The 27,483-nt window shown below is 43.4% G+C and overlaps 1 protein-coding gene across 2 annotated transcripts; it reads left to right on the top strand.

Moving 5' to 3' along the window:
* Nucleotides 1–1,828: 1,828 nt before the first annotated feature.
* fndc5b (fibronectin type III domain containing 5b) lies at nt 1,829–27,247 on the top strand. Of its 2 annotated transcripts, XM_030411992.1 has the most exons (6): nt 1,829–2,195; nt 7,443–7,561; nt 9,584–9,782; nt 13,858–13,947; nt 17,239–17,431; nt 18,812–27,247. In XM_030411992.1, exons 1-5 carry the CDS (start codon nt 2,117–2,119, stop codon nt 17,376–17,378), a joined length of 627 nt encoding a protein of 208 aa, XP_030267852.1. In that variant the 5' UTR covers nt 1,829–2,116; the 3' UTR covers nt 17,379–17,431; nt 18,812–27,247. The 2 variants fall into 2 exon arrangements, with proteins under 2 accessions (XP_030267852.1, XP_030267854.1); XM_030411994.1 differs by lacking the exon at nt 7,443–7,561.
* Nucleotides 27,248–27,483: the final 236 nt, after the last annotated feature.

Here is a 27,483-nt window from a genome sequence, read left to right as displayed (position 1 = left end):
CATATGGGACCCATAGGTATTCTCCTCCAAGGATGACCTTTGTTTTATACTCAGGGCTGACTTCCTGTTTATACTTGGCACAGCCTTGTTTTTCTTTATAGAGCACATATTTCATGTTTTATGGAACAGATACAGGACCACTGACACACGCATACTACATCAGGAGTCCTGTTTCCAGGTTATAGGAACTTTGACCATGTTTTGATTGAATATGCTGGTCAAAGCCAGTGAGATTGTATGAAAATGATTAAACATGTGGGTTTCATTGTGTTGTAGGGCTTTCCTCTGCTGCTAAGCCAACCTTCTGCTTGGAAAATAAAAACACCAAATGCTCGTTCTTGTAGCTTTACTAAACAACAATGGTAAGAGGTAGGCGGGAAAATAATGGTTCTCATGTAAAATTGGCAATAGTCGGCGATTCATTGTCTTTAAATCAACTAATCGACTAACTTTGCTGTCGTGGTGGCCATAACAAACACACGGTTGACATTATGGGAAGTCTGATGTTTTGTTGACCCCTCATCATCACGATTACTTGTTGTCCGCATGTTTTATACAAAGCTTTTCACATGCTTTTTGGCCTTTCATACACACGTAAACAGCGTTTTAAGTCACTGAAAATTGACCTTGTGGAAAAACTCCAACCAGGGTGAAGATATTCAGAATCTCCGTTGACGACGTTTACGCCTGGACGGACGGATACACAGATTTTTGGAAACGATGAGGCAGACACGCGTTCATCAGTGTTGGTGGCATCACTGGCAAATGTGAACTCGGAGTATGTGTTATGATGTCGGAGTATTTGAGTTTGTATGTAGACAGAATGGACATTATATTGATTGCATTAAGAAAGAAACAAACGGACATTGATAATACACAGAGAGAGGGACGAACATCCTATTAATGCTTTGCTTTCTGTGAGCGGAAGTCAACCTGCCCTGCCTCATTCAGTGTATTTTGTGTGTTGTAAGGACGGGGATTATCTACGAAACGCTCATCTGTACTGGGATCGTTTTCGATTCAAAACCCTGTTTCCAGAAATACCTGCTTACGCGTGGTCTAGGTCTCAGACTTTAAAAAAGCTGCAGGGCTAGAGAAGACATCATTCCGCTGTTTTAACTGGCTGAGTGGTACTCTTGATGACCTTAATGACATAACTATCGCAGGGAATCTGAGGAGAGTTTCAAAAAAGGTTGATACCAAAACTAACCCCTCTCGCTCTGCACGAAGACACGCAGGACTTAAAGTGTCCCTTGTCAGTTCATGGATTTCTGCTCAAACGCCCAAAATATACATCATAAATGAATTAACCGACAGTCAGCCAGGGCTTACATAACCCAGACAAATCTGGAGCGCCAACCGATCATTTGTGTCATTATCAATAGCCTGGGCCGACTGTTTATTCATTTATGTTGGCGTTTTTTTTGGGTAGGTCTACTGAGAGATGCCCAAGATGACAAATGCAAATTGTTTGACTAGTGGACCAGAACCCAGAGACGTTCACTCCACTGTTGTGTAAAACAGAGGACGGCTGCAAATCCTCATATTTGAAGAGGCTGGAGGCAGAGATACATGATTAATCAATTATCAATCAACTCGCCAAGGAATGCTGCAAGTGTGTGTGTGTGTGTGTGTGTGTGAGAGAGAGAGAGAGAGAGCGTGAGAGTGAGAGAGCGAGAGAGAGAGAGAGAGAGAGGGAGAGAGAGTCATTAGCTGTGTCTGCACGTCGCACTCTGCAGCACTCTGCACGCCTCTCACGCTCCGCTCACCTCTCGCCGTAGTAAAGCCCCTCCACGCCGCCTCTCGTCACCAGTCTGCCGGACTCGAGTCGGCCGGTGGTCCGGGGAGCCGTCGAGGGAACACGATATCGACCACCACCACCCCTCCCCTCCTACTCTTCACCCTTCCTCCTCCTCCTCTGGCTGTTGTTGCGCTTCTGCTGCAGCGACCAAGTTCAGGTGAGCCTCGTCCCCCGGCACAACAAGTCCCCTCCTCCCTCCCTCCCTCCCGCCCGGCCGCCCTCCGGTACCGACCGGGATGCTGGCTCCAGCCCGGTAAACGGGATGTTCTAGATGGGCCGCGCAGGATGTGAAGCCTCGCCAGAAGAAGCAGGAGGATGGCTAAACCAGGCTTGTCTGCGGCGGCGGTGCTGCCGCTCCTGCTGGGCTTCCTGTCGGTGTCCTCCGTTCGTGCCGGTGAGTTTCACCACAGGTTGACGGGCGATCAGCACCGGAAAACAGGCGAAGGGGGGGTGGAGGTGATGTAGCGTACCGGCCGATCAGACAACAGACACGCTGGATGCTGGATGCTGGATCTGTGTTGTTTGTTGGATCAGAGCTGTCTAATGTTGATGCATGTAGTTGAGTGTAGTGCAGCACCTGGCATGACACATCGTTACGGATGCATCAGCCAGGTGGAGGCAGTAAAGCTTTGTAATGGCAAACATGGCTGACACAAGTTACTGTCACACCGTGTCAGCACTCTGGCAGATGTGGTGCTTTATGAAGACAAGTTCTCCCCTGTACGACTGGAGAATATTTTTAGACAGGAGTGTTATTTTAAAGCGACGTTATGTAACTTTTTCACCTTAAAAATAACACCTTCAGAATCATGTTGATGGTACACAGGCTGCGCGGTGTCTCTGTCTCAGCCACTCTGTCCCCCATCACTTGTTTCTGCACGATGTGTCCTCAGCCAGAGGGTCGGATCGATGCGTTACACACATGTTTACTTCAACATGCACGTGACATTGTTGTGTCTACATATGCCTACATTACATCTGGCAGATTGTGACAGACCTGGGATCTGTATTAAGGCAAGCTGAGACTGGGGGGGGGGGCAAATGGCATGAGCAGATTTCTACATAATGTTGCTTTAACCAGAAAAGATCATCTGTGTAGGCTGCTTTAATTCTAACAAGGAAATGCACCATAAAAATGTGCTTAATTCAGGAGAACAAGATTTACAACTCCATCAAAAACCAAGTAGGTTTAGTAGATTAATGAGTTAAATGTTAGAAAATGTATCAGCAATGATTTTAATGATATGTGCCAATTACATTTTCCACCTGCCGCGATACCTGAACTCCGTGCATCGGCAGCTACGCCGATAGAGTGCCGAGTTTCACCTCATACTATGTGTCCGAGTCTTTGACGTCCATTTTGGGCTGTTCTCTCTGAGTGCCTTTGTGGCCCTTATTATAAATCAAGCTTCTTTCAGTAAAATAAGCTTTTTCAAGCAAGTTTCCTACCAAGGAATCTGTAAAGTAGGAACAAATCTGATGGCTAAGAGGGTTTCAGATGAGCTTGTCATATTTCGTGTCCCAAGTTTCGGACATTCATTTCATTTTGGGCTAACCTCTCTGTAATGAACTGCAACAAGCTACCCAACTTGTGTGGATTTTATGATATTGATATGCTTCAAGTGGCTTGTGTCGTAAAAAAAATCAGATAAGTTGCATTCAGGTGTACGGGGCGCTGCTGGGATATAGCAGGGCTGCATTTCAAATAAATGGAATACGCGATATTGGATTGTTGCACAGCATTCTAGGTTTCGGAGGCAATTTCAATGAAGGTATCAGTATCACAGCAACCCTATACTTTGATGTATTAATCTTTTGAGTGATATTTCAAGAAAAAACAAGGCTTATCATTTGCTGGTTTTTCAGAGGTGAGAAGATTTGCTGCATTTCTTTGTCTGACGTGACAGTAAACCAAATATCTTTGGCTTTTTTTCGACTGCAGTTGCAAAAAAAAAACCCATCTAAAAGCCGTGATCCTGGCCTCGGCGGGAATTTGCGGGAAAACTTTCAGCTCCCACATCCATCACTGTCCTGAAAGGATGTAAAACCGTATTAGATTATTATTAAGGATAAGATATTTCTCCTCCAAGCCCAACATGCAGCATGGATCTAATCATCATATTTTATGCATGTTGGATATAGTACCTCATCTATCTTTCATGATATTGCATATTTTTAACCCGCAGCATCTCACGGTGATATTCAAGGAGAAAATAATCTGGAGCGTAAGATCTCGGTTACATTGCGTCCCGATGATAAGCTGAAAGACGACAGGCAGTCCTTTGAAAAAAAGCCCAAATCTTGGCGATAAGATCATGTGGGATTTATCTCCGCCTGCATGGATTTGATATTTGGGCTTCCTGAGGCTGGAGATGAATGTAGTTTTAAGAGGGGAGTTTTGTGATTCTGCAGCCAGCTTTTTGGCTTTTTGGCAGCAAACGGCAAAAGGATGGATGTGAATCCCTCTCTGCTATTGTGTTGTTTCCGTGTGAGTGCTGGAAGATAAACCGTGGGGAAAACAGCTAGGCAAACAGGGACTCATAGCAATGTATCACTAACACACACACACACACACACACACACACACACACACGGACGTAAACACACACCATCTACTCTGCATCAGCAAACACACAAAGAGCCTCTGGGAGCCACGGAGAGAGTTTGGCCCCCACCTATAAAAACAACACACCAGCACTGTGTAGCACTCCAGTTTTGTCTGCTGTGTGGTGGTGATTGTGTTAGCATTGATGGACGGAGGCAGACGGAGAAACGCAGAGTCCATTCTTTTTCCTGTAATGCCATTATTTGAGTGCTTGAGCAAGTCCGAGCCCGGGGGTTCAGTCGTTGCGGTGGTGTGAGAGAATGTGACAGTCTTATTAGGAAAAAGTGACAAAATGCAGCTGCTGCACGTAATCTGGTGCGTTAACGGGGAGAAAGGAACAGGAGCGTTGTATGATCGGATCACACACACGCACTTTTAAATGCAGTGTAGAAGGCAGCACCTGGACACCAGAGCATAGAAGTATTAGCAAGAATGTTACTGGTGAATTACACAACAGAGCATGTCCTTTTACCAAAACAGGTAGAACTGTTAAGCAATGAAATGCATCCTTTCTCAACTCAACACACTCAGGCATTTTGCCTCTACAGCCCTTCTCGATCTAGTCTGAGCAGTTGTCTTTGGTGGCTAATGTTAGCAAACATTAGCAAACTTCAGATATACATTTCTGTGTGTGTCATGTCCATTTTGATTTGAAATTTGAACTAACATATATCAGAATAAACAATGTATAGTATAAGTAATGTACAACAGCAGGTAGTTGTTATCTTTGTCAGGAGAAAATGGAGAATACTAGTTAGCTGTGCTAAATGGGTGTTAGCTCAACTAACAAGCTGGCAACAGTAAACACGTAACGTAAGCAGACCATAGACAGGAGTGGCTGCTGCAACCCTACGCTTCCACTGTAAGCTCATTCAATGAAGCTAGCATGTATTTTTTACTCAAGGTATGAGTGGGCGCTTTACACAGATATTGGTTATTAGATGTGCATATTTTGTCGATTTAACTTTCGGCATATAGGACATGAGTCCAGCTGCTGTGTTTTAGCAGTTAGAAAACAGTTTGGTTTTGAAAGTTTCTATCACTTGCGCCCTTTTATAAAAGCTGACTATAGAAACTGAAGAAGCAGGCTGAATGGCAGGGAAATGATTTTGAAGGTACATTTAAAAAAAAAAAAAAAAGGTAAGTGATTATAAGTGAGATTGCTGACAAAGGTTTGTGCTTTTAAGAAACAGAACTGTCTTTCAGTAACATTACCACAAACACAAATTTAAAGCCTATGAAGTTGTCACTCACATGAAGCAGTCGAGGCACCACATTGTAGTCAAGTAGCCACGTGGGTTGGATGAGGTGTAGTCAGACGTAGAACCTTACATTACGAATTAAGTTTACTGACTTCATAACTCTGATCTACTACTTTGAGTTCCTTTTACCATACAGTTTAGCGTTTACCACAATATGCTAGCCACTTGTGTCCCAACTGGCTGCTGGTATGATACAGACATTTTTAAACCTGCATAAAATGATTTTTAGCCACTTTTAGGAAACAGAAACAAGCACCACAACACTAAAATCTTATATAACCTTATAAATATGAGTTTCCTGCTTACACATCCAGCAAATACTGAACAGATGAGAATTTATTGGAGCTGCCTTTCTAGGTAGTATTCACTCTACTTCTACCTCTGTTTTGGTCTCCTCCGACTGCTGGAAAATATCACCCACAAGCTGATAAAGTTCACTAGTTAGTTACCTACTATGTCTGTCTTCTGTTCAAATCCAGGTGGTATAGCATGCAGCAAGCTTGTTTTGCTGAAAACAGCTGAAAATGATACTGATGAGAGCGGTGAGAGTGAACCAGAGGAGTTAAGTGTAAGGCCAGAAAACCAAAACAATGTGCTGAAGGAGGCTAAAACTCTCCATAGAGCTGAAGACAACACAGAGTTGGTGATCATTGTCTCTGGGTTTGTCACTGTGAGTGACCACTTTCACATACACGTAGTCATGTAAAGATATTGATAAGAGCTTATTTAAGACACAATACACAGCTTGAAGTGAAGTAAACTGGAAGTGTGTGGTCTACATGATGTTGTTGAAGCAAATTATGCATTTAATTTCCCAGAATGCCCCTGGCAGAATAGGAGCTGATTTAGAGGAATTTTATATATTTTTTTTTTCAATGACCTAGAATTGTTTTATGTGCTCTTTCATTGGGAGTACTTATTGACCAGAATAGAATAAATGCACATTTCAATGCGAATCGTGTGTGTGTGTGTGTGTGTGTGTGCACGCGCATGTTAGCAAGCATGTGTGTGTGTTCTAGCACAATGTCAAGGTCCAAATCTAACGTTGCTTTTACCAGTGAAATATAACCCAGACTCTGATCATAGAAGACCTTGACTTGGATCTGAGCATGCACACACACACACACACACACCCCTTACCCATGTGTTTTTTTCCTACTCTGTGCTCCCTATACAGTTAAGGTGGGAAGAAAGTAGAGCGAAACTGTAAATTAATCCGTCATAGCTAATCCCCTGATCAACAAACATTGCAATGATGTGATTTTTTTTTTTTTAGCCCAAAGACTTAAATCAATGAGCAAGTAAGACAGAGGATATACATACATCCTCCTGAGTCACACTTTAATGAGATATGCGTGGGAGAAAGATGAGAAAGAAGATGGTAAAGATGGGAAAATGCGTCTAAGTGTGTGTGTGTGTGTGTGTGTGTGAGAAAGAGAGAGAGAGAAAGTGAAATGCCAAGACGAAGACAGATGAGAAAGAGAGCCTTTTCAAGGGAAACACCCAGAGATCCATGTGTGGTTAATTAGGCCTGGTATTAATGAAAGCAGGGAGATCAATTTGTAGGAGAGGAGAAGGAGGTTTCAGGGTAGGTGGGGGCAAGAGAAGAAAGAGAAACATGAATTTAAAGAGGAAGAAAGCGATGTGTGTTCAGGTCTACATTGCAGCATCTATTGTATGTATCACAAGGTGTCATGTCAGAATATTCATGACCTGCCACTTCTAATCTGTTTCCCGTGACCATGCTGAAATTGTGTGTGTGTGTGTGTGTCAGACACCCTGCTGTCAGCTCCGCTCAATGTGACCATCAGAGAGATTGAGGTCAACTCCGCCGTGGTCACGTGGGAAATCTCAGAGGGGGATCCCGTCATTGGATTCGCCATCACCCAACAGGTACCTCCATGTGTGTGTTGAGAAAGTGAGAAACTTTGGAATGAAGTTCAGAGCCGAGGCTTTCAGACTGTGATGAGTGAGGTCAAACGGACAAGGGCATGCGTGTGATCTAAAAGCAGCGAGAAGTCGGTTATTGTTTTTGGCAGGCTGACTTGGCCTTCTCACCGAGCCAGAATTGATTTTGGGTTACTACTCCAACAGGTTTACATGCTTTAATGCTCAAACAACACATCAGTTTTGTTTTTCTTTGCATACTGTCCATTACTGCAGCACTATGTTCCCCATGTTTTAAGTCCTGTCTCTTTAAGGCCCCCCCCCCCCCAAATACCCAGTCTGCTTTAATTGGTCAGCTCACACAAGCCTGAGTCAGCACAGCTAGGAAGAACAGTGCAGCTGTGCAGAATATTCCTCACGTGCCAAAGTAGCTGCTAGGCATAAATTATGAAAGTATGCAATATTGTGATGTCATAAAGTCACAGAAATAAAGGGGGGGCTATGGACAAGGGGCTAGGGAGCACTGTCTTCTGTTGGTACAGACATTGGGATTATTTAACTTTAGAACATATATCACATATGAAACACTGCAGGACAGGAACAAAATGAAAAAAAGGACGTGTCTCCTTAGAGCTTAAAAAATACCACTCCTTCTCTGAGTCATAATTGACTTAAATTTGATCACACGTACATGATGCATATACACGCATGTAAACTCTTAGTTACAGTGCGACTTGCACTTTCTGAAAATATCTTTCGTTATTTTATTCACAGTGAATGGATGACCGTAAATTAACTTAGAAATCAGAGAAATAAGATGGTACAGAACTTGCCTTAAAAATATCGCATTTTTAAGTTTTCTTCTGTATCAAAGTGATTCAGTTATAGTTGTCCATACAGCAATATATTTATTGAAAACAGGAACTTTTAATAGATCATTCGGCATACTTTTAAAGCAACAAAATGTAACTTGCTGGAAAGACCAGTTGATTGTCTCATCCCCAGGTTGTCAGATATTGACACTTTGGGTTAGGCAGCTTGGGCATGGACACCAACCATGCCAATGTGCATGCCGACAGTTGTCAAGGCTTTCAATATCTCTGATTCTGATAAAAATGGACAAAGGCCCATGCAAGTTTTGATGAGTCAAATTGTTTTAGCCAAATAGTGTTTGTCAGCAGATGTACATTTAGTCTGTGTGCTGTTTAAATAGTTAGGATTGAAGTTAGTTAGGATAATAGGATTGAATAGAAATTCCCTTCTTTAATTGCTGGAAAAATAAAAAAGCCCCGAAGGAGGCTGACGCTTGATCTAGCAGGAACCAATTGACCTGAGCAAGCAGTCCTCGCTGGATAATAATGTACATTCTAAGCAGAGGGTACATGGCCAGAGAAGCACTCTGTTTCTTTAAGCTTAATTACACTGCAGGAAACCCCCCCGAGGCTTTATTTCAGCTTTTCCCCAACTGTTAACCAAGAGAGACGTGTATGCATTTTGTACCATATCAGCCCCGACCAGAGGGCAATTTGTTGTATTTTCACAAGGGGGGTCGTCAGCAGTAAAATCTGACTTTGCCGGCAGAAGTCTGCATTTGATAAAGCATTCATCCAAAGAAGTTTTGCTAACAAGAAGAAAACTCTTACATTGCCTGCAGGGAACATTGTGAAGCTGAACCTGTGACTTCAGTTAAAGTGATACAGGCTTTTTGATTGCAGATACCGTGCGCTAACATTATCTTGAAACGTACACAATTTTTTTATGTCACAGAAATTACAAATTGTGGATTTCTCAGAAGTTTGTTCTTGACTTGTTGGAAGACGCTACAGGAACATTTAATATCAACACCCGCAACAGTCTGCAGTCAGAAAATAACAGACGGTGGCTTGGTGCATCACTTTAACCCTGACTTGTGACTTCTCGACTGAGGTGCTGCCAAAGAAAAGAGTATTTCCCCCGCAGGGATCGATGAAGTTTCATATTACAGCGGGCCTCCTGGCCTCTGCTCTTCTCTTCCCTGCTTGTCTGCAGAAGAAGGATGTGCGAATGCTGAGGTTCATCCAGGAAGTGAACACCACCACGCGCTCCTGTGCATTGTGGGATCTGGATGAGGACACGGAGTACATCGTTCACGTGCAGAGCATCAGCATGGGAGGCAGCAGCCCCCCCAGTGAGCCGGTCCTCTTCAGGACGCCCAAAGAGTCGGAGAAGTTGGCGTCCAAGAGCCCAGGTAAGGGACGATAACACGTTATTTAACTTTTTTAGGGGGGTTATTAAGGAACTCATTTTTGTTTTTGAGTATCTATCACTTGCTGATACAGGAAGTCCAGGATCAGTGCCCTCTTTGTTCCAAGGGGATGTAAATCTGTGCAAAAACCCTGAAAGTTATGTATTCCTTTGCAAAACATAATCCATTATATAAGAGGACTGGTAAAAAAGTCCGACACAAACATGCTACAAACACAAACACAGGTGGGAAATTCATGCACAAGCTTCTCTGTTATTCCCTCGCTGACACACACAACATCTGCATTCAAAGACTATATAGCTAAAAGCCGCTATTTAACCAGAGGCAGCAGCACAGCAGAGTACTAATGTTCTGTTTGTGCATCCAGGCCTCATCACGACAAAGAAAAAGCTAGTTATTTGACAATTTAATGTAAATAAAGTGCAGAATCTGCTGCCTTTGTGAGAACCCCTCCACACCTCCCATACAATTGCATTGTTCTAATTCTCTGATGCAGAGGCTGCTGTTATCTGGAGCAGCTTGCAGTACTTCCAATTTTATCATGTCCGACCCAGTTACAGTGCCGAAAGCAGCTGCTTCAGAGGGGACGCGGCAAATGCTAAACGCTCATCAGCAGCAAGGCAGCAAGACGATAAAGAGGAAACAGGGGACATTAGGAAGCAGTCTATTCCCTAGAAACAGTCCTGTGTGGGAGCTCGTCGAGGTCCCTGTGAGGGCAAAAAGTATTCAAGAGTGATATACGCTGTAAGACTGTGAAGACTAACAGTACATTTAGTCTCTACTGGAGCATTAAAGCAACATTACTGGCAAACTTTCTTTCGGTAAACGGCCATTTTTCCTCCAACTGGCCATCTGTCCGTTCCCACACTTGGCAAGCCTTCCTGTGGTGTCCGCGTCTCCCAGTTTGTCTGGGTCCCAAGATGGGTTTTGTGAGTCCCAACAAATAGCTGTAAAACACGAAATAGCCCTGATTTTCAATATTCACCCTCCTGTTTCACCATAATAAGATACTAATAATATTTTACTTGAGTCATAGGCCATGATGCTTGCTGCTCTCTGATAAAACCTGTCCAATACAGAAGATCAAGTCCTGAGCTCCAAAATGCTCCATGAGGCTGAGGCTACTCCAATGCTTATGGTACTCGTTTAGCTGCATGAGTGCATACATAAACATTTGGTAAACTAAGGGCCCGTGTCCCTGTGGCGTTTATCTTGTTATTTTCTTGTGAAAGCGCTGGCGGTGCACTGGGGAGCACTGGGATGGGATCCATTGACATCTGCTAACGCTACGGTAACAGAGGGCCGGCCACACAGCTAATAACAAGCTTTCAGTGCGTAGAGTGATGATAGCACAACACTCACCAGCAACATTCAGGGTGCAGACAATCTGCTTCCACAAATGCACTTTTCTGCCTCTGTTATTAGAGTTGCCATCTGATAAAGCTCGGGGTAGACAGACACAGCCGCAACGAGCCGTTATCACAGCCATCAATTTATGGCTGTGGTAACTGATGAGATGCAAAACAGTTGTATCTTCCCAGTGTAAACATCGTCAGTAATGAAGGTACAGTACAGGACAAACTGTTTTTGGAGACACTCTCACTTTCACTATTCATAAGAATTTTTAAAACAACACCAGCAATAGCTGTTTTTTTTTGCAGTGTGAGGTCATGTGACGCAGGCGTTTAACAGGACAGTTTGTCTTGATGTTGAGGGGCCGACTCGTTTTGTTTCCCAGACTTTGATGGAAGTTCCCCGTGTGAGTGGATAGATGTGTGTGTGTGTGTGTGTGTGTGTGTGTGTGTGTGTGTGTGTTTATGGGAGCATTCATTAGCTGGCCTGATTAAATCTCCCAGCCATTACTGCTCTCCTCCCCTTCTAAGCAGGTATTAATCAGCCTGACACCATTCAGTGTCTGCAGGCGCAATGCAACACACCACACAGCCTCTCTGTGTTCCCTCTGTTTGTTTGTCTCTTATCGTTCTTTACATCTGCCTCTGTCTGTTGCTCATATTCAATAACAGCAAAATAGTGCAAAAAAACCCCTGAATGTGCTGAAGTTTTTATAATGCAGTGAAATCTTTGTTGAGGTGTAATGATTTAGTGTTGGTTATTACTTTATACAAGGTGCAAAATCTGCAGTTTTGTATATCAATCTTTTACAGCAGTAAAACATTACAGGGCCTCCTTTCTGTCGGAATTGTTTTCACTTTTCATTTATCTCAGACAGTGCTGCAGCAGCAGCAGCCTGCTTCACATTTACATAGTCGCACTCATTTTCCCAGTACAACCACAGTACTCTGCTCTGCCCAGTAGAGCTGCATTAGTCTTTGTCTTCTAAACAAAAGCCTTAAAGGAGCCATGTGTAAGATATGGCCAGAATCTCTAAAACATGGACAAAAAGTACCCACATAATCAACAAAGTGCAAAGAAACAACTGTCGACATCATGTCAAAGTTGTCTATGCTTTGTTTAATGAAGTTAGCATGCTAACCAGCTAGCCTCGGCATGCCTCATGAAATACAACGGTACACCATCAATGGATTTTCTCTCATAACTCACTTCAGTAAAGCTCGACACGAACAAAATAAAACACACCAAAACAGTCTCCGTTTGTCTTTCCACAATCAGCTCTGTTTTGGTCAAATTAAATCCTTAACTTATTGAGTAAAATGTCAAAGTATTTTGGCGGTTAGTCCGCTGCTGATGCTCCTCTGCAACCTCCTCTGAGGTTGTTGTGTAGGCAGCTAATTGGGCCACTTGGCTCTAACATCTCCCCCAAAAATCAAGCATTGGTCCGGCTCTAGACATCACAGCATGGCTAGTAATTAAGGGAAAACAAAACTTGTTTGTCGAGGCAGCAGCAAAACAATTTTCAGTTACAGTTAACTTGAGTTTTCTTGTTCTGGATATTCAGAGACTTTTAGAGAGATGTAAACATCATTTCCAGCTCTATGTCCTACCTGACACAGGCTGTCCATCAGAGGTCTGCCCTTGCAACAGAAACATATAATCTGCTATTACCAACTTTACAAGAGCATCCCTCCCCCCTGCCAAGCCTGAGGCCTCAACTTCAGCTCAGAGGGAGCATCACCATGGCAACAAGAGACCTGAGAGCGAGCCGGACCATCATCCTCGACTCATCAGGACACTGAAGCAGGATGGTGACCACACTCCAGGAGGACTCAACCTATAATGAGCCGAAGCCATGCGTCTGTTCAGCTAGCCTCTGTTCAATCTCTGCAATTCAGCAGTTCTTTTCCATTCATGTCTCATCGCCTCTAAATGTAATTACCAAATTAAATGAGATACCATCTCACATTTTGAGAGAAATACTACATCAATTAATATATTATTGCATGGAGATTTTATTGCTGCTGCCAGGCCATAAACTGCAGCATTACACTAAAGTAATGCTGCATGTACGCTATAATAACTTCAAAGCCAGCGTGCTTCAGTTAGTGGGTTCTGGAGATTTCCTGCAGGAAGACCACTAAGTGACAGTGATGTCTTGATGCCATCCAGGCAACCACTTTGATATAATATCCTGCTGTGCCAGGGAAATCACCCCCTGGCTGAAGGAGGGAGCCAGTGTGTCCAGGGGAATTGTGGGTAGCACGAGGCCTGCTGTTGGCAACAGAGCGAGAGGTTGTAGTCCAGACTGTGTTCAAACCTCTAACCCTGTGATTGGTGTTATGCTGCGGCTGCCAGAGTCCCGTCAGCAAGAGAAACACTGTGAGTGATTGGGTTGGGATCCAGCTCTCTCTGTCTCTGCAGACCTCTGCTCTCACTTAGCTTTAATTACAGTGACCAGAGAGGAGGATTTACACCAGGCGGCCTCTCTGCTCTCCTGTCGCCCTCTTTTATTCTTTTATCTTTCCCTGCAGACGCTCGGAGTGGCTGCAATTTCACATCTTCTCTCTGGGACAATGAATCGCAGTGGCACTTTGTTGACTCTGTGTGTGTCTGTGTGTGTGTGTGTGTGTGTGTGTGTGTGTGTGTGTGTGTGTGTGTGTGTGTGTGTGTGTGTGTGTGTGTGTGTGTTCTCTCCCTCCAGACGAGGTGACGATGGAGGAGGTTGGTCAGGCTGCCCAGCTCAGGGCTGGAGAACTCATCATCATTGTAGTGGTGCTCATCATGTGGGCAGGTAATATTTCTCTTCAGCGATGCACATTTATCACTGCAGACCATATAGGAGTCCGCTGTCTGTGGGGCAAATAAGCTCTCTGACTGAGGTCAGAAGACACACACACACACACACACACACACACACACACACACACACACACTGGTGGTGTTATCATCTCTCTGTGATGACTGTGTGCTTACAGGATGATGTGATGCTGGTTAAAGGACATTTTTGGTGATCAGGACAAATCCAATACGGGTTTAAACTTTGTTCATCCATCCAGATTCTTTCAAAAATAAATGTGTTTTAAGTGAAAGAGCAAATAATCTTAGTTACAGTTTAAGATCCCATTAAGGATTTGTTCTGTGATCAAGAAGGAATTTTAATTGTCTGTGGTTAAACCCATTCCATAATAATTATGTTCAACTTAAGATACAACAATTGGTCAGATACGTCAAACATTCCTTATCCGAATGGAGGGTCTAAGGATGGAGGGTGTTTTATCTTGTACAGATCTTAAAGGTAAATCTGTAATTGGTGATTATGTTAATTTAGCTGTAACTGTCAAACCATGTGTTTTTTAACACACATTTGGCAGACAGGTACGTAGGTATGAAAACATTGCTTTTTCCCTAAACCTAACCAGACAATAAGCTTATCGTTGCCACAAGATAAAATAGGAGATTGAACCTAAAGAAAGCTGTGGTTTGTTGGAACGAACACCGCCAACATTAATTCTGCCGACTCGGTTGAAGAGTCTGCAGACATGGTAGCAGCTCTCTGTGGCTGTACTTTGTGCTTTGACCCAAGTCTTACTTACTCTTAATGAAAATATTGTGTAGACATTTACCCCAAAATCTCAAGGTCAGCTTCATGGTTGCACTAAAATGAAAAATATTTCACCAAAGTCAGTAAGATACATTGTCTTGAAACCGTGAATCCATCGAGTAGATGTTGAATTATTTCACCGGGCAGGTGAAGACTTTTTTGGGAAATTGTTATGTGCATTTCATGAATATCCTCACCAAACTTCATGGCTTTCTGGCCATAATTTCATAAGATATTTCACCAAATAGTCTGGAGATCACCAAAGTCATTGGCCTCATCCTGTTCAGTCAACGTGGGCTTTAAACTCAGAATCTGACTTTGTTCGCTTATACTTTTGAACAACTCTGACTCACATATTATAATTAGAACATATTGATATCAACAACAAAAAAACAGCCACCTTAATCTCAGTATGTGGATAATTTAGCCAGAAGCTGCTGCTCAGTCAGAGAGACAGAACTCTGATCAAACTTAGATTCACTTAGAAGTTCCCTCTTTTTATTTTTTGGCAATGGACTAAAAACCTCTCTTCATCATCACAACAGCAACAGTAAACTGTTACTCCTGTCATATCTGTACAAGCTACAGACTACAGCTGCTTCTTATTCAAGCCTCCCAGTCATTATCTCTGTGTTGCAGTGATCATTTTGTGCATCTCAGCACTGTTTTACATTGAAGCAAGTAGCTATAAATACTCCCTCCTAACCCACTTCACCAAGTGTAACGAGATACAAATATGGGCCCATACACTGTATGGAGCATACTGTAAAAGCCAGAACTCCCTCGCCAATTACCCGTAAGAGGACGAGAGTTCGAGAGGGAGATTTGAAGGGAGCTGGAGAGGGAGAAGTGGGGGGGAAAAGAGTGAAAAACTGAGTCTTGAGAAGAGGAAAAAAGGAGGGCAGGATGGCGAAAAAAAAAAAATAAAGTGAAGGAGGTGAATTGTGTTTTTCTGCTTTTAATTGGACCCGTGGGGCATGCTGGGGGATATCACAGTGAGATATCCCATCTTACCCTTTGGTATTGCAGTTATCAGATGAGCAGCGGCTGACATAAGCAGAACAAGCAAGACTGAAGCCCGTTCCGTTCAGGCCAGATTCCTCCTGCCATAACCCTGCACGCGCCTCTCCACCGCCATGAATTATTCCCTTTCTTCTATTTGGTGCCTGCTCTGTTTCTCTCTCCTAACATCCATCTCTCGTCTGCCAGGTTTTTAATCTTTCTGACTGAAGCTGCCTCCTCGCGGCTATCTCATCATCAAATCATATCTCCGTCTGCATGTTTCACTGTATTTGTATCTCTGTTTCTCTCGCTTCGTTTTGGTCGGCTTTATTGACGTGTAAAAAGGCAGCTGGATGAATAGAGATATGTAGCTCGCACATCGCTTCTACCGTCTGTAACTGAAAGAAAATGTGTTGCTTGTTTTCAGTATTTCAAGGTTTGGGACTGGAACCCAAATTCATAAGAACTCAAAAAAGGTGAAATAAATCAGTATCACAGGGGGTTAATGCGGTAGTAGCTTTAAAGGTGCAATATGTAAGAATTTTCGTTTAAAACGTTACTGAAGTTAGCATGCTAACCACCTAGCCCCGGCCCATCCATTCTCGTAATACCAATCTAAGCTCCCCTAGCTGCGCAGCTGACTGAGCTAGCTAGCTAATGGCAGATACAGTTAGCAGCAGTTAGCTGTTACTCTAGTAATATGCTATCCCCGTATTTGTTTGGGGTATGAAATTTGGGAGGTGGTCGGTTCTTTATTTATTGCTGCTTTTTGGCTCAAGTTGGGTTCAATTCATGCAATTTCAGAATCCCATTTAAGCTTTACAGCAAATTGAAGTGTTTCCGATGCAAAAACCCTGTTAAGAATGGTAAAACAATTTCCAGCCAGTGACCACGTACTCGCTTCTTCTCAAATGAAGTTTGCTCAGTCATCGCGGAACTGGAGACGTTCAAACTTGCCATCATCCTCAGCACCCTCAGGATTTCTTAAAAGATAAATGTTGTGATTGAATTTGATAAGTTGTGATTAATTTAATGCCGGCAGGGTAGGGCTCAAAAGCTTCTGTGCGGCCCTCTCACATCAGTAAAATCCCTGAAGGAATAGTTTGACATTTTAGGAAATAAGGTTATTTGCTTTTGTTCCAAGAGATAAATGAGAAGACCAATAGCACTCTCATATCTGTCCAATAAATATGCAGCTGCAGAGAGGTTAAGCTTAGCTTAGCACAAAATCAACGAACAGTGAGACATGTCTAAGGTAAGATAACTGCCTGCTGGCTCCGGTTGCATATCCTAAACTAACCCGGATATGACAAAAAAAAATGTATCCTGGTTTAACCATCAAGAAAAACCCTGAAAGTCTAACCTGTTCCAGGGTTTCTGCTCTTGTAGCTGATCTTGACCTTTGACCTCACTGTGGAAGAGATCAAAAATTTTAAAAAAGGAGTTTAACAGCCATTATCATGTCCATTTGTCTCCCAGGGGTGATCGCTCTGTTTTGTCGTCAGTATGACATCATCAAAGACAACGAGCCCAACAACAACAAGGACAAAGCCAAGAACTCCTCAGAGTGCAGTACTCCGGAGCACCCACAGGGGGGGCTACTGCGCAGCAACGTCTGAGACCAGCCCTGCATAGCCTTGTGCAATAACCAACTCCTTGAACCTCAGGACAGGTGAGGAGCACGAAATCTTTACTGTACCCTATGTAGTGCCTCATACAAACGCTTATACATAATTGTTTTCCATTGCTCCATTTTGTATATATGCTCCTGCATACGGCGGTCCAGGATATCATTTTTCGAAAGCTTCCATGGCAGGAAGGGGAACACACTGGTCTTTACTTTGCTCTTAGTGTGATTAATGCAAACCAAGGACCAAGCAGGGGAGACATCAGCCACTGTTCCATCCCCACCTCCAAAGACTCAAAAGTCAGCTTGTGAAGTGTTTTCAAGGGTGGTTTTCCCAGTTTTGAGACTAATTAAATGGCACACAGCAGCTCAGTTTCTCACGTTATCAGTCTTTTGGCCCTTGTTCAATGTAGCCGAAGCAACGTCTACTTCCTCTTCGGGGATCAAAAGAAAAAAAGATGAAGGGCTGTGTCTGAAATCACTCACAACCCACTATATTGTGGACTATAAAAAGCATTTGCCATTTTGTAGTGCTGTCCGCATGTATAGTGAGATTTATTGTAACCTTTGCAAAATGACTCAAGCACTTGACCCATGAGCTCCCTGTGTGTGTGCAGTGAACTGTCCTCATAAGTATTTGAGTTTCATCTTATCCTGAAATGACCATCTCCTCTGTCTTCTCACCGACTTCCATATATTCTATGATACGATCTACAATTATAAACCAACCATAGCTTACACCATAACTGGGCATGGCAGGCGTGTCGCGCTTTGGATTTTAATACAAATCTAAACTAAAGCAGGAGAGCAAAAGTCGACGCAACGGCTCTTACGGCGCGTCCCTGTCACGTAAACTGCAAATGTTCCTTTTAACACCGAGGAGCACAATATTACTGATTAATTATGTTTACATTTTTGAGGATAAAGGCTATAAAAAGGCCTCATACACAACTAGCACATTCGCCGTGGAAGTTTATGTGTAGAAGCTGTTCCGTAAACACTGCAAAGACGTATATATTTGAAAAGTATGTTTGTCTAACTTCTAGTTAAAATATGTTCATTTAAGACCCAATCACTTAGAAAAGTAGAACTGTAGTGAGGTGTGGGGACTTTTCACCAGTGCAGTAATATCAATTCCAATGCAAAGTAGCATATGTTATTTCGTAGGGTCACATACTATGCTAGAAAAAGCCCTTTCAGGACCGATGCATCCAATGTAGAGGAGCCAAGATGTTACTATATCAGAGTATAGGTTTACTCTTCCATGTCTTCTCCATGTCAGTGACGTGCTTTAGCCATATATCAAATATGTACACGCATATGTCACATATGTAAAACCCTTTTATATTATTTCCAGTTCTTACAATATCTGCACTGCTGCTGTCCTTTGTGTCTCACCAAGCACAGTTAATGTCTTTCTTCCAGACCCTGAGACCAACAGAAAGCCATTCTCAGACACCATAGTACTGAGGAACTGATAAACCATTACAGCAACTCTTCTCTACACAACGAGGAACTCTTTAACAATGTCACACAAAGTGGACACAAAGCTGAACTTGCAGAGAGGCTGCGAACGGTCAAACCGGAGTCAGAAGAGGACTAAACTGCATTCACTTCTGTCGTGACCAACACCGGACGCAGCCAAAAAAGACACAAGACATACAATGGCTGTCAGTCCAGGAAATGGAGGGGACGTCTCTTCTTCTCGACAAGAACTGCTTGATTCATACGTTCTGGTTACTCTTCATCGGTGGCATCCAATCCAAGGAGCGGATCATCAAACACGAATGTCTCAGTGGATTTTTCGTTTTTATTCCTTTCCACTTCAGGTTTGTATCACTGGTCAGAGACGGCAGACGAAAATGTAGGTTGCCCTCGCGAGAGCGGCTTGAAAAGCTTCAAGTCCAGGTAACAGTCAGCACACAACTCAACAAACCAATCTCCGTCTGACACCGAGGACTCTCTCTGTTTTCTATCCCTCCATCCACAGTCACTTCTTTTCTGTCTTTACTAAAGCCCTTTGTGTAGCAGCTCATCCCTCTCTCTGTCTGTGTCGTGTCTCCCTGCGTTTGGTGCTCGTCCTGTTGTGATCGTCTGAGCCCTCACAGTCCCAATTTTGAGTATGAGATCGTTTTGTTATCGGGTCAGAAATAATAGCACACCGAGTCTCGACTCCTGTCTTTTTCTCTCTCTCCCTGTGTGTCATCAGCCAAACGATGCAAATGTTCCTCTCTCGCCTCTCTGAACTGAACATTAACGACCCTGTCAGTTCAGGGACACCGTTTTTACAGCGCTCCATATTTTTTCTTTGAGTTGGATGATGGCGTCTGAAGTACCGCCGCGTGTCTCATCACTCCAAATCAAACTTGTACAAAAATCCAGAAGTGAACTTCCACCGTCAAACTTAAAAAAAAATGGCTGTAAAATGACTGATTTGGGTTTAGATTGAGGTTTATTGTTCATCACTGCATATTCAGCACCATATGCCGCCTGTGGTCTGCAACAGGATGTGCGGGGAATGAGGATGGAGATACGCAGGGCATTACTCCTAATGAAATGTATACACCGGGCAGAGTTTGGCCGGGCTTCCTGTCTGGGTTGGCTGCAGACCAGCAGCAACAGCAGGCTGTGGAAGGGAACACAGATGAACCTCTCAGCTGTGTGGCTGAACCCGGGTTTGAAATGCAAACCGCTTTCCCTCGGAACCATCATTAGCGTGCAGCGTGAGTGGTCTTAGAGTGTGATGGGAGTGAGAGAGAGATGTATAAAGAGCCAGGTGTAAATTCTCAAGAAGCTCAGCAGATTTGATCGCCTCGACTGCCAGCACTGTAGAGCCATCGCTGACTGGCAGTATGATTAAAACTTACATTAACTTACTTTTTTATAATCATCACGGTCATTTAAAGCCATCATACTGAACCACGTCGTACCATGAACATGAGGTGTTTCCTGCAGAGGTTGCTGGTAAAACGATTATGGGTGATACTGCTCGGTGGACCCAGCGTGAGTAATTCAATAACAACTGATGCTTTGGCAGCACTTCCAGGGCTTAAGAAGCGTGAGCTTCGTGTGCTAAGCAATAATAAAAGTGTTAATAGAATTTAATCTACAGAGTGGCTAACCTTGATATTTTTAAATGAATGATACGCCGTTCCAATCGCTCTAAAAAGGAGGATCAGCTTCCTTTTCCCATTAAGTGACAGGATGCAGTAGAAGTTGCACCCTCAATTCACGCAAGGTATCACGAAGGTACCAGGAATGAGGTGGATAAAAGGATATCTGCAGGTGTGAATGCAGAATGTGTCAGCAAGGGACAGTGTTGGCATCTGAAACATGCTGTTTTACGCGCAAAAGAGACACCGGCAGAAATATAATCTAGTGAACTATCTGCCATCGTCTGACAACATTTCACTTTTTCTTTTTCTTAAAATGTGTCTGCGGATATCTGTTCTAAGAGGGTAACTAATTTGTTGTCATGATGATTTACAAGCTTGCTAATTGGACTGTAGACACACCGCTGCACTGTGGGAGGAAGTCTTCAGATATTCACTGGTTAAACCAGAAGCCCCGACACATTAGCAGTTGCCTGTAGAGCAAGGATGCTCAAACTTTTATCCTTTGGAGGACCGAAACATACACATACACATACACATACACATACATGTAAAAGCAATCGCCTAATATAATGTATTGTTATAACGCAAAAATGGCACCAGGACTAAAGTTCCCTTAATTGACCGACTTCCTGCAAGTGTCACTCTGCCACTCGGCAGATTATTGAAAATGTACTTATTATTTTACTTATTTTTCACTGGAAACATGTGGTGGACCAAACCAAACCCCCCAGCAGGCCCGCGGGCTCCTCCTCGTGCAGCCCTGCTGTCGAGGGTCAAATATTATCAGCCGATAGCCGATGGGTACCGAAATTGCCGTCTGGTCAGACGTGGCATACTTATTTGACATTTTCTAGAGGAAGTCACAAAGTGTTGAGACACCTGGTAATTGTTGACAAAAGGAAAAATATAGAATAACAGCAGCCTAAACCTTAAATACAAAAACAAACGGATAGATTAATCAGTGAGGAATGTCTTTATCATTCGCAGCCCTAATTCACCAGCACGCTCGGACATCGTCTCATCCTCGTATGTAGTTACCACTTCATCAAGGGCTTTATGTGAAGGAGGAAAGGACTTTTATCAGAATTATGCAGCGAAAGATAAAGCTTCATTATCGCGAGTGGGGCTTCCTGTTCAATTATGATGCGCTTTCCATATAATTGCAAATACACTGGACCCCAGCCCCCGGAGCACCGGCGCTCACCAGTCGAGTTCACTGGGAAAGTCAGACAGAGAACCGCTGCGAAGCTGAACTCGGCAGAGTTGCAGCCGTGTTAGAGATAATGAGTGCGTGTGTGAATGCCTGGCTGGTTGAGATGACTGCTAATCAGCGGCACGTACATACACACCGGATTTAAACACTGTGCGGAGAGAGACGGCCATTATTTTCTCGTCTCACTCATCAGTTCTGCCAGCATGCCAAGCCCTCACCCTGCCATCCATTTTTCACCCTCTGCCTCCTTTATCCGCCTCCCTCTCTCCCGCACCACCTCCAGGAACCCTCATCCGCCTTCACTCTCCCATTTACGACTTTCCTCTTTCCATCCCTTTGTCGCAGTGCTCTCTTTCCCATATATCACTCCACTCTTCCTCGTTTCTCCCCTTCACCAGTCTTGTCCTCACTTCTCCCCCCCACCCCCCTCAGCTTCCCTCTCCCCTGTTTCTCATTATATCCACTCTCAGACTCCCGTTAGCCGCCTTCTCCCTCTCCGCATCAGCTCTTCTCTCTCTCTCATTCGGCCCCGGCTCACTGCCTATCCCTCGCTCCTCTGCTCATTTATCACTTTTTCGTCTCAGACCGGCCTGGACGGACACTCTACCTGGTAAACAAAGTAAGGCAAAATGGACCAAAGGGAGGAGGAGAGTGAAAGAATTGATGAAAGCCGGAGAAGTGGCAAAGGAAATGTAGAGATAAGATGGGGGAGGATAAGTAAGCACCTTTTTACACATGCGCTTTGAAAAACTTGTAAAATTTTTATTTTAGAAGTACTTATATTCAACCATTCATATGGTTTGTATGGATTTATCTTCATATTTAATCGTTGTGTGTAAGGGCTGTAGTCAGAGTGATACTCTGCATTTAAAGAGTTTGGCGGTTGATGTATTTTATAGTAGCATTTCCTAAACCAAAGACACAAGAGGAAAAAGTTCAAATAACTGATTAAACAGCCCAACGTAAGCTGCAAACATTAGCATGGCCGGCTAACTAGAGTACTACGGCAGTAACCAAGAGTGACATTTCCGAGGCCAAGAAATGGATCACTGACTAACCAGGATGTATTATTTTTTGTGGTAACCGATTACGTGAAAATAGATTTTCAAAAATCCACATTTACCACAAACACATCCACTACGTAGTATTTCCTCACTGTGTGGAGTTTAATTCAGAGTTTAAGCTAACTTTCGGAGCTCTGTTATGTTTATTTCTGGAGTTGTGGAAGTTTACCAGAGATACCAGAGATACAGCGGCGTTACATTTGCCCCCAAAATTTCTAATAATACATTTTTCCTTCTTGTAATGCTAACACAAAAAACAATATTTGAAAGTACGGACAAGAAGGCCTACGTAAGAAAAGCAGCAAAGCAGTGTTATGTTTAAGAAATAACCGTGTCAGCTTACATATTTCCTCATTTATAGTCTGAGCGCTGCACTGAAATACAAGAAAAACTGCTGTATGTGAATTTTATTCCTATTTTACCCGAGATATGTAGCATTAGCCTGAGCCAGTTAGCATGATGTCATATATGTCATGCGCATATTCACGACAGTTTTACTACCTTCTTAAAACGAGCCAGCATTCGAGAGTGATCCGGAATCTGTGTTTTCAACCAACATGGGTCTTGGTTAGCTTAATCAGCTAGCTAGCCACGGCTGATGTAATTTGCCAGTGGTTGGTGTCATTTTAATCGACAGTCACTCATTTTCTTAATCTCAAAACATTTGAAAGTGGAAGATAATGAAAGACAAAAAAAAACCCTCCTGAACATAGGTACATGGAAAAAAAAATGGTCAGAGAGTAATATAACACCTCGTGAAAATCGTGTCTTTGTTGACCCCCTGTGATTTAACTCCTCACCTTGTTGCAGGTGTGCTCCAGGACACCATCTGGTCAGAGGTGATCAGGCTTGAAACCTTCGACCACAGAGGGCTGATGCACACTGCTTTTCAGCCTGGTGTTAAGTGACTCTCACATGTAGGACAAATGTGAAAATAATCAACAGATTCATGCACAAATCCCTCAAACTAATAATGAGTGTAAGACAAATGCATCTAGAGAGAAATGAGCTTAAAAGGATAAATGACTGCTTGGAGTCGATAAGTGACTCAGGTTTGCGGTCTATTAAATCAAGCTGATTGTAGAGAGAAACCACCTGACGTTGAGAAAGAAATGATCCGCACAGAAGCAAAGGCAAAGAGCCTGAACGAGCCGACTTGGGATTCTTGAAGCATACAATACTTGAAGCGCTGACAGAAGTGGGGCATCACGGCTGGCCTGTAGCACACAGTAGAATTAAAGAACAAGCGTCTCGACAAAGTAGACGCTGGGGATCTGAATGTCAAGCTTTTTCCGAGGGGGGCGTAGCTGGTAGCGTCTGAGGGAGCCCGGTAGAAGCTGGAGTCAGAGTGGCAGTCGTTGCTCCATACGCGCAGATGGACCAAGTGGAGGGAGACTCAGCAAACATGGTATTTTTAAACTGTACCCCTCTTCCTGCATACTAGGACAGGGACATGGTTCTGCTTGTGCAGATGTTTGCATGAAAACTCTATTTATTAGAGTAACTTGCTACTGTTTCTGTGAGGGGTCAGTATCAATAGATACAGAAACCCAAGTCTAGCCCTGTGAATGTCTTCCAGAAGACCCTGACCCTGAAAACACCCGCCTTAATCCTCATATTTAAACAACCTCACATCATCCTCCCCCCCCCCCCCCCCCCTTCTCTTTTCACTCCATCTCCGAAGTTCAGAAACACTTTCCGACATCTTAAGACACCCACACTGCTGCTGATCAAGCGTGCCACTGTCCTTCCTCCAACGTTTGCTCTTTAAAAGAGTCCACAAATGTATGTTATGTGCTTGTTTGCCATCAGATCCCTCAGTCTAAGCTAAGCTAGGCTAACCTGGTTCCAGACTTCTGGCTAAGTGGCTAATATCCGGTTTAGCCCTCTGCTAACTTTAATGGCAACTAAGCAAATGAATGGTGTTGCTTTTTCGAGACTTTTTGAATGTTATGGGACCAAATGGCTCAAGTTCTCATAGCGACACCAGTCACTTTGTGGGGGTCGTGACGCTCAAAGCAGCAGTTTACAGCTGCCACTTTAACAATGTCGGCTACTGGGAGTATTTTTAGGCCGGTGTGCATTATGTAGCGTTGTGATTATAACGTTTGGCCACATGTCAAATTGGTTTCAATGCCTGTTGCTGTTCCTGGGGGGCTTGGTTAGAATCACAGATGTATATATTAACTAGATACCAGATGCGAAGATGTAGCCAGTTCAAACCAATGAGAAGTGCTTGCCCAGAGCATACGCCAAAAAAGCTTTCTGGCCACTGCATTTACTTCCTGGTTATGCAACCCACTGGATATGCACAGTAGAGTTGGTTACCGCCTTGCTCATAAACTTAACATTGCGATGAAGTCACAGATTTTTAAATCGCTTTTCTTAGCTTATTGGAAGTGTTACAAATATCAAACCTCCATGGATCCATAACTGCCCTTGTTGGGGTCCCATCAACAGTTTTACAGAAGTCTCTGTGATACTGGCGCCACAGTCAATTTTATTTTTGCTGCAGTACCGCAAGTGGCCACCGGGACCGAATGAAAGCAAGGGTGAGCGGCAACCTCCCAGTCAGAATATGCCCCCGGGGCAACGCTACTTCGTCATAGTGACTCACTCTCGCTTCTTGAGGTAGAAAGTGGTATAACATAAAAGACGCTTACTGGTTAGCATGCTTACTGCAGTAGATGTCTCTTCAACACAATGCATATGTTTCTTGAAATGACGTTATGTTTAGATAATTCATACATAAAGTAACTAACTGACTAATGACAGATGTGTGGTCAGGATTAAAACTGGGGATGTCACCGTGTAACACAGATGGAAAGCCACTTAGCTACGTCCATGAATGGCATCCGACATGTATGAGTATGATGCAGCTGTACAAGTTGTTGTAGGTCCATTCAAATAACTGTGGTCTCTCTGAACAAAGGAAAGAAACACTGTTGATGTTGTCCTTGCATCAAAATGACAAACTGAACTTTTCTGAATTTCTCTCTAAGCTGGGTCCTTTGGGTTTAACATTATCTGGATCAGTGAACATTAATCTGATAAAGTGGGTGATAAAAGCCTGAATGTGCTTACTAGCCGTAATACTATGGAACCTGAAGTGGTAATTTTCCTGTAGTGGTCTAATCCAAGCACACATACACACACACTTAAACACTCGCTCATGCACCAAGCCCATTCTCCGGCTGGCTGCGGTCCAAACTGACACATTGGAGGGGGGGGGGGGGGGGAGGAAACAGCAGAAGGCAAGTCTGGCCCAGACAGCTCTGTCTCTGTCTATCTGATGCTGCAGGAGGCGACTCAACAGCTGCTCAAGGTGAACATCCAATGAGGCATGTGTGAAAATGGAGCCCGAGACCAGCAGTGAGACGTAAAGACAGACAGAAAGAACGAGAGAGAGAGAGAGACGGGAAGAGAGAAAGGGGTGATGAGTCAGAGAATCAGAGGGTATGAAATTGGGAGTGACAGACACAGGGGGAGAGAGAGGATCATGACACCCAGTGGGGTTTGCAGTGTCGAAGCTCAAGGTTCAGTCCGGTGTGATCAGATGTTTGAATGTTTACAGGTGTGTTAGTGGGTTGCGGGAAAATGTGGGCCAAATTGGACCTTTCGCTCTCGCCACTGAAGGAAAAATGAAAATAATGTTGACAGAATTTTATTTGGAAACCATAAAACCAAACCATTAATGCATACATCATGACGGCCAGATATTATCTGATCTATGATTGCACCACTTTGTTCCCGTGCAGGTCCTGGAGGCAAATTGTATTTGCTGCAGGCAACTTTTACCATCATGTAGAGGTTTAAGTGATAAGCATCCCTGGGGTTTTATTTCAAACGAGTGCTCGTTTGCCTTTGCAATCTCTCCAAAGTAAGACTATTTCATTTGTCTGGATGTTTTTAGGCCCTCAGTACTTAAATGAAAAATAAAACTATAAGACGAGATATGTTAACATAATAAGTAATCCCGTAGTGCAATTTGTCCCCCTGCAACGCCGTGAGCTTCTCAATAACCCCGGCCTTCAACCAAATTCGTGCTTATCTAGTCATCACGTGCCAGCGGAGGCCTGCAGAGTGGTTAAAGTCATCCCATCCACACTGGTTTGCCTGTGCTGTAGATGACTGGCTGAGTGACTATTGAGAATGTTCACCCTAAGGTCCTGCACATAGTAAAGAATAGGGCCGTTTACTTATGGCATATATTTGTACTTTGTGTCGAAGCAAATAACCAAGAAGCATGGATTTACAGCCGAATAATGGAGTCAGTGTTTTATGTACAATCATGACGTCTGTGTTTGAGCCATTTTGATGTTCATGGGATAAAACCTGTTCATGAGGGCTAGCATGACTCTGCTATCGTTCACAACCATGGTATATATATATATATACTATTTCTATGGAAATATAAATGTCTAATTATGTATTAACACAGGAAAGAAATAAAATATTTTCAATGCACCATTCATGTGTTTGGGTGTTTACTGTCGAAGAAATGATGTCAATGGAAAATGTACGGAGAAAAATGATAGAAGAAAACATCAACGATGAGAGGATTTATAGTTCAGCTAATTGACAATCATTTCAATATTTCTTTTTGTTTTTACATTTATGTAAATGTCATCTTGTTTTGAAAATATAAGCGTGCTAAAAAGGCCAATTTATTAGCTGTTCTGGAGCTTTCAGTCACAGTCCAGG

This window comes from Sparus aurata, chromosome 3, assembly GCF_900880675.1.
Source record: "Sparus aurata chromosome 3, fSpaAur1.1, whole genome shotgun sequence".
NCBI lineage: Eukaryota > Metazoa > Chordata > Actinopteri > Spariformes > Sparidae > Sparus > Sparus aurata.
Note: the sequence above shows the minus strand (reverse complement) of the source record. Positions and strands in the feature narration are given on the sequence as shown.

Excerpts from the sequence above, each read along its gene's own strand:
- fndc5b (XM_030411992.1), top strand. The coding sequence starts at position 2,117 with ATGGCTAAACCAGGCTTGTCTGCGGCGGCGGTGCTGCCGCTCCTGCTG. Across the intron at positions 7,562-9,583 it reads GATTCGCCATCACCCAACAG|AAGAAGGATGTGCGAATGCT; the intron begins GTACCTCCATGT and ends GCTTGTCTGCAG. Across the intron at positions 9,783-13,857 it reads GTTGGCGTCCAAGAGCCCAG|ACGAGGTGACGATGGAGGAG; the intron begins GTAAGGGACGAT and ends CTCTCCCTCCAG.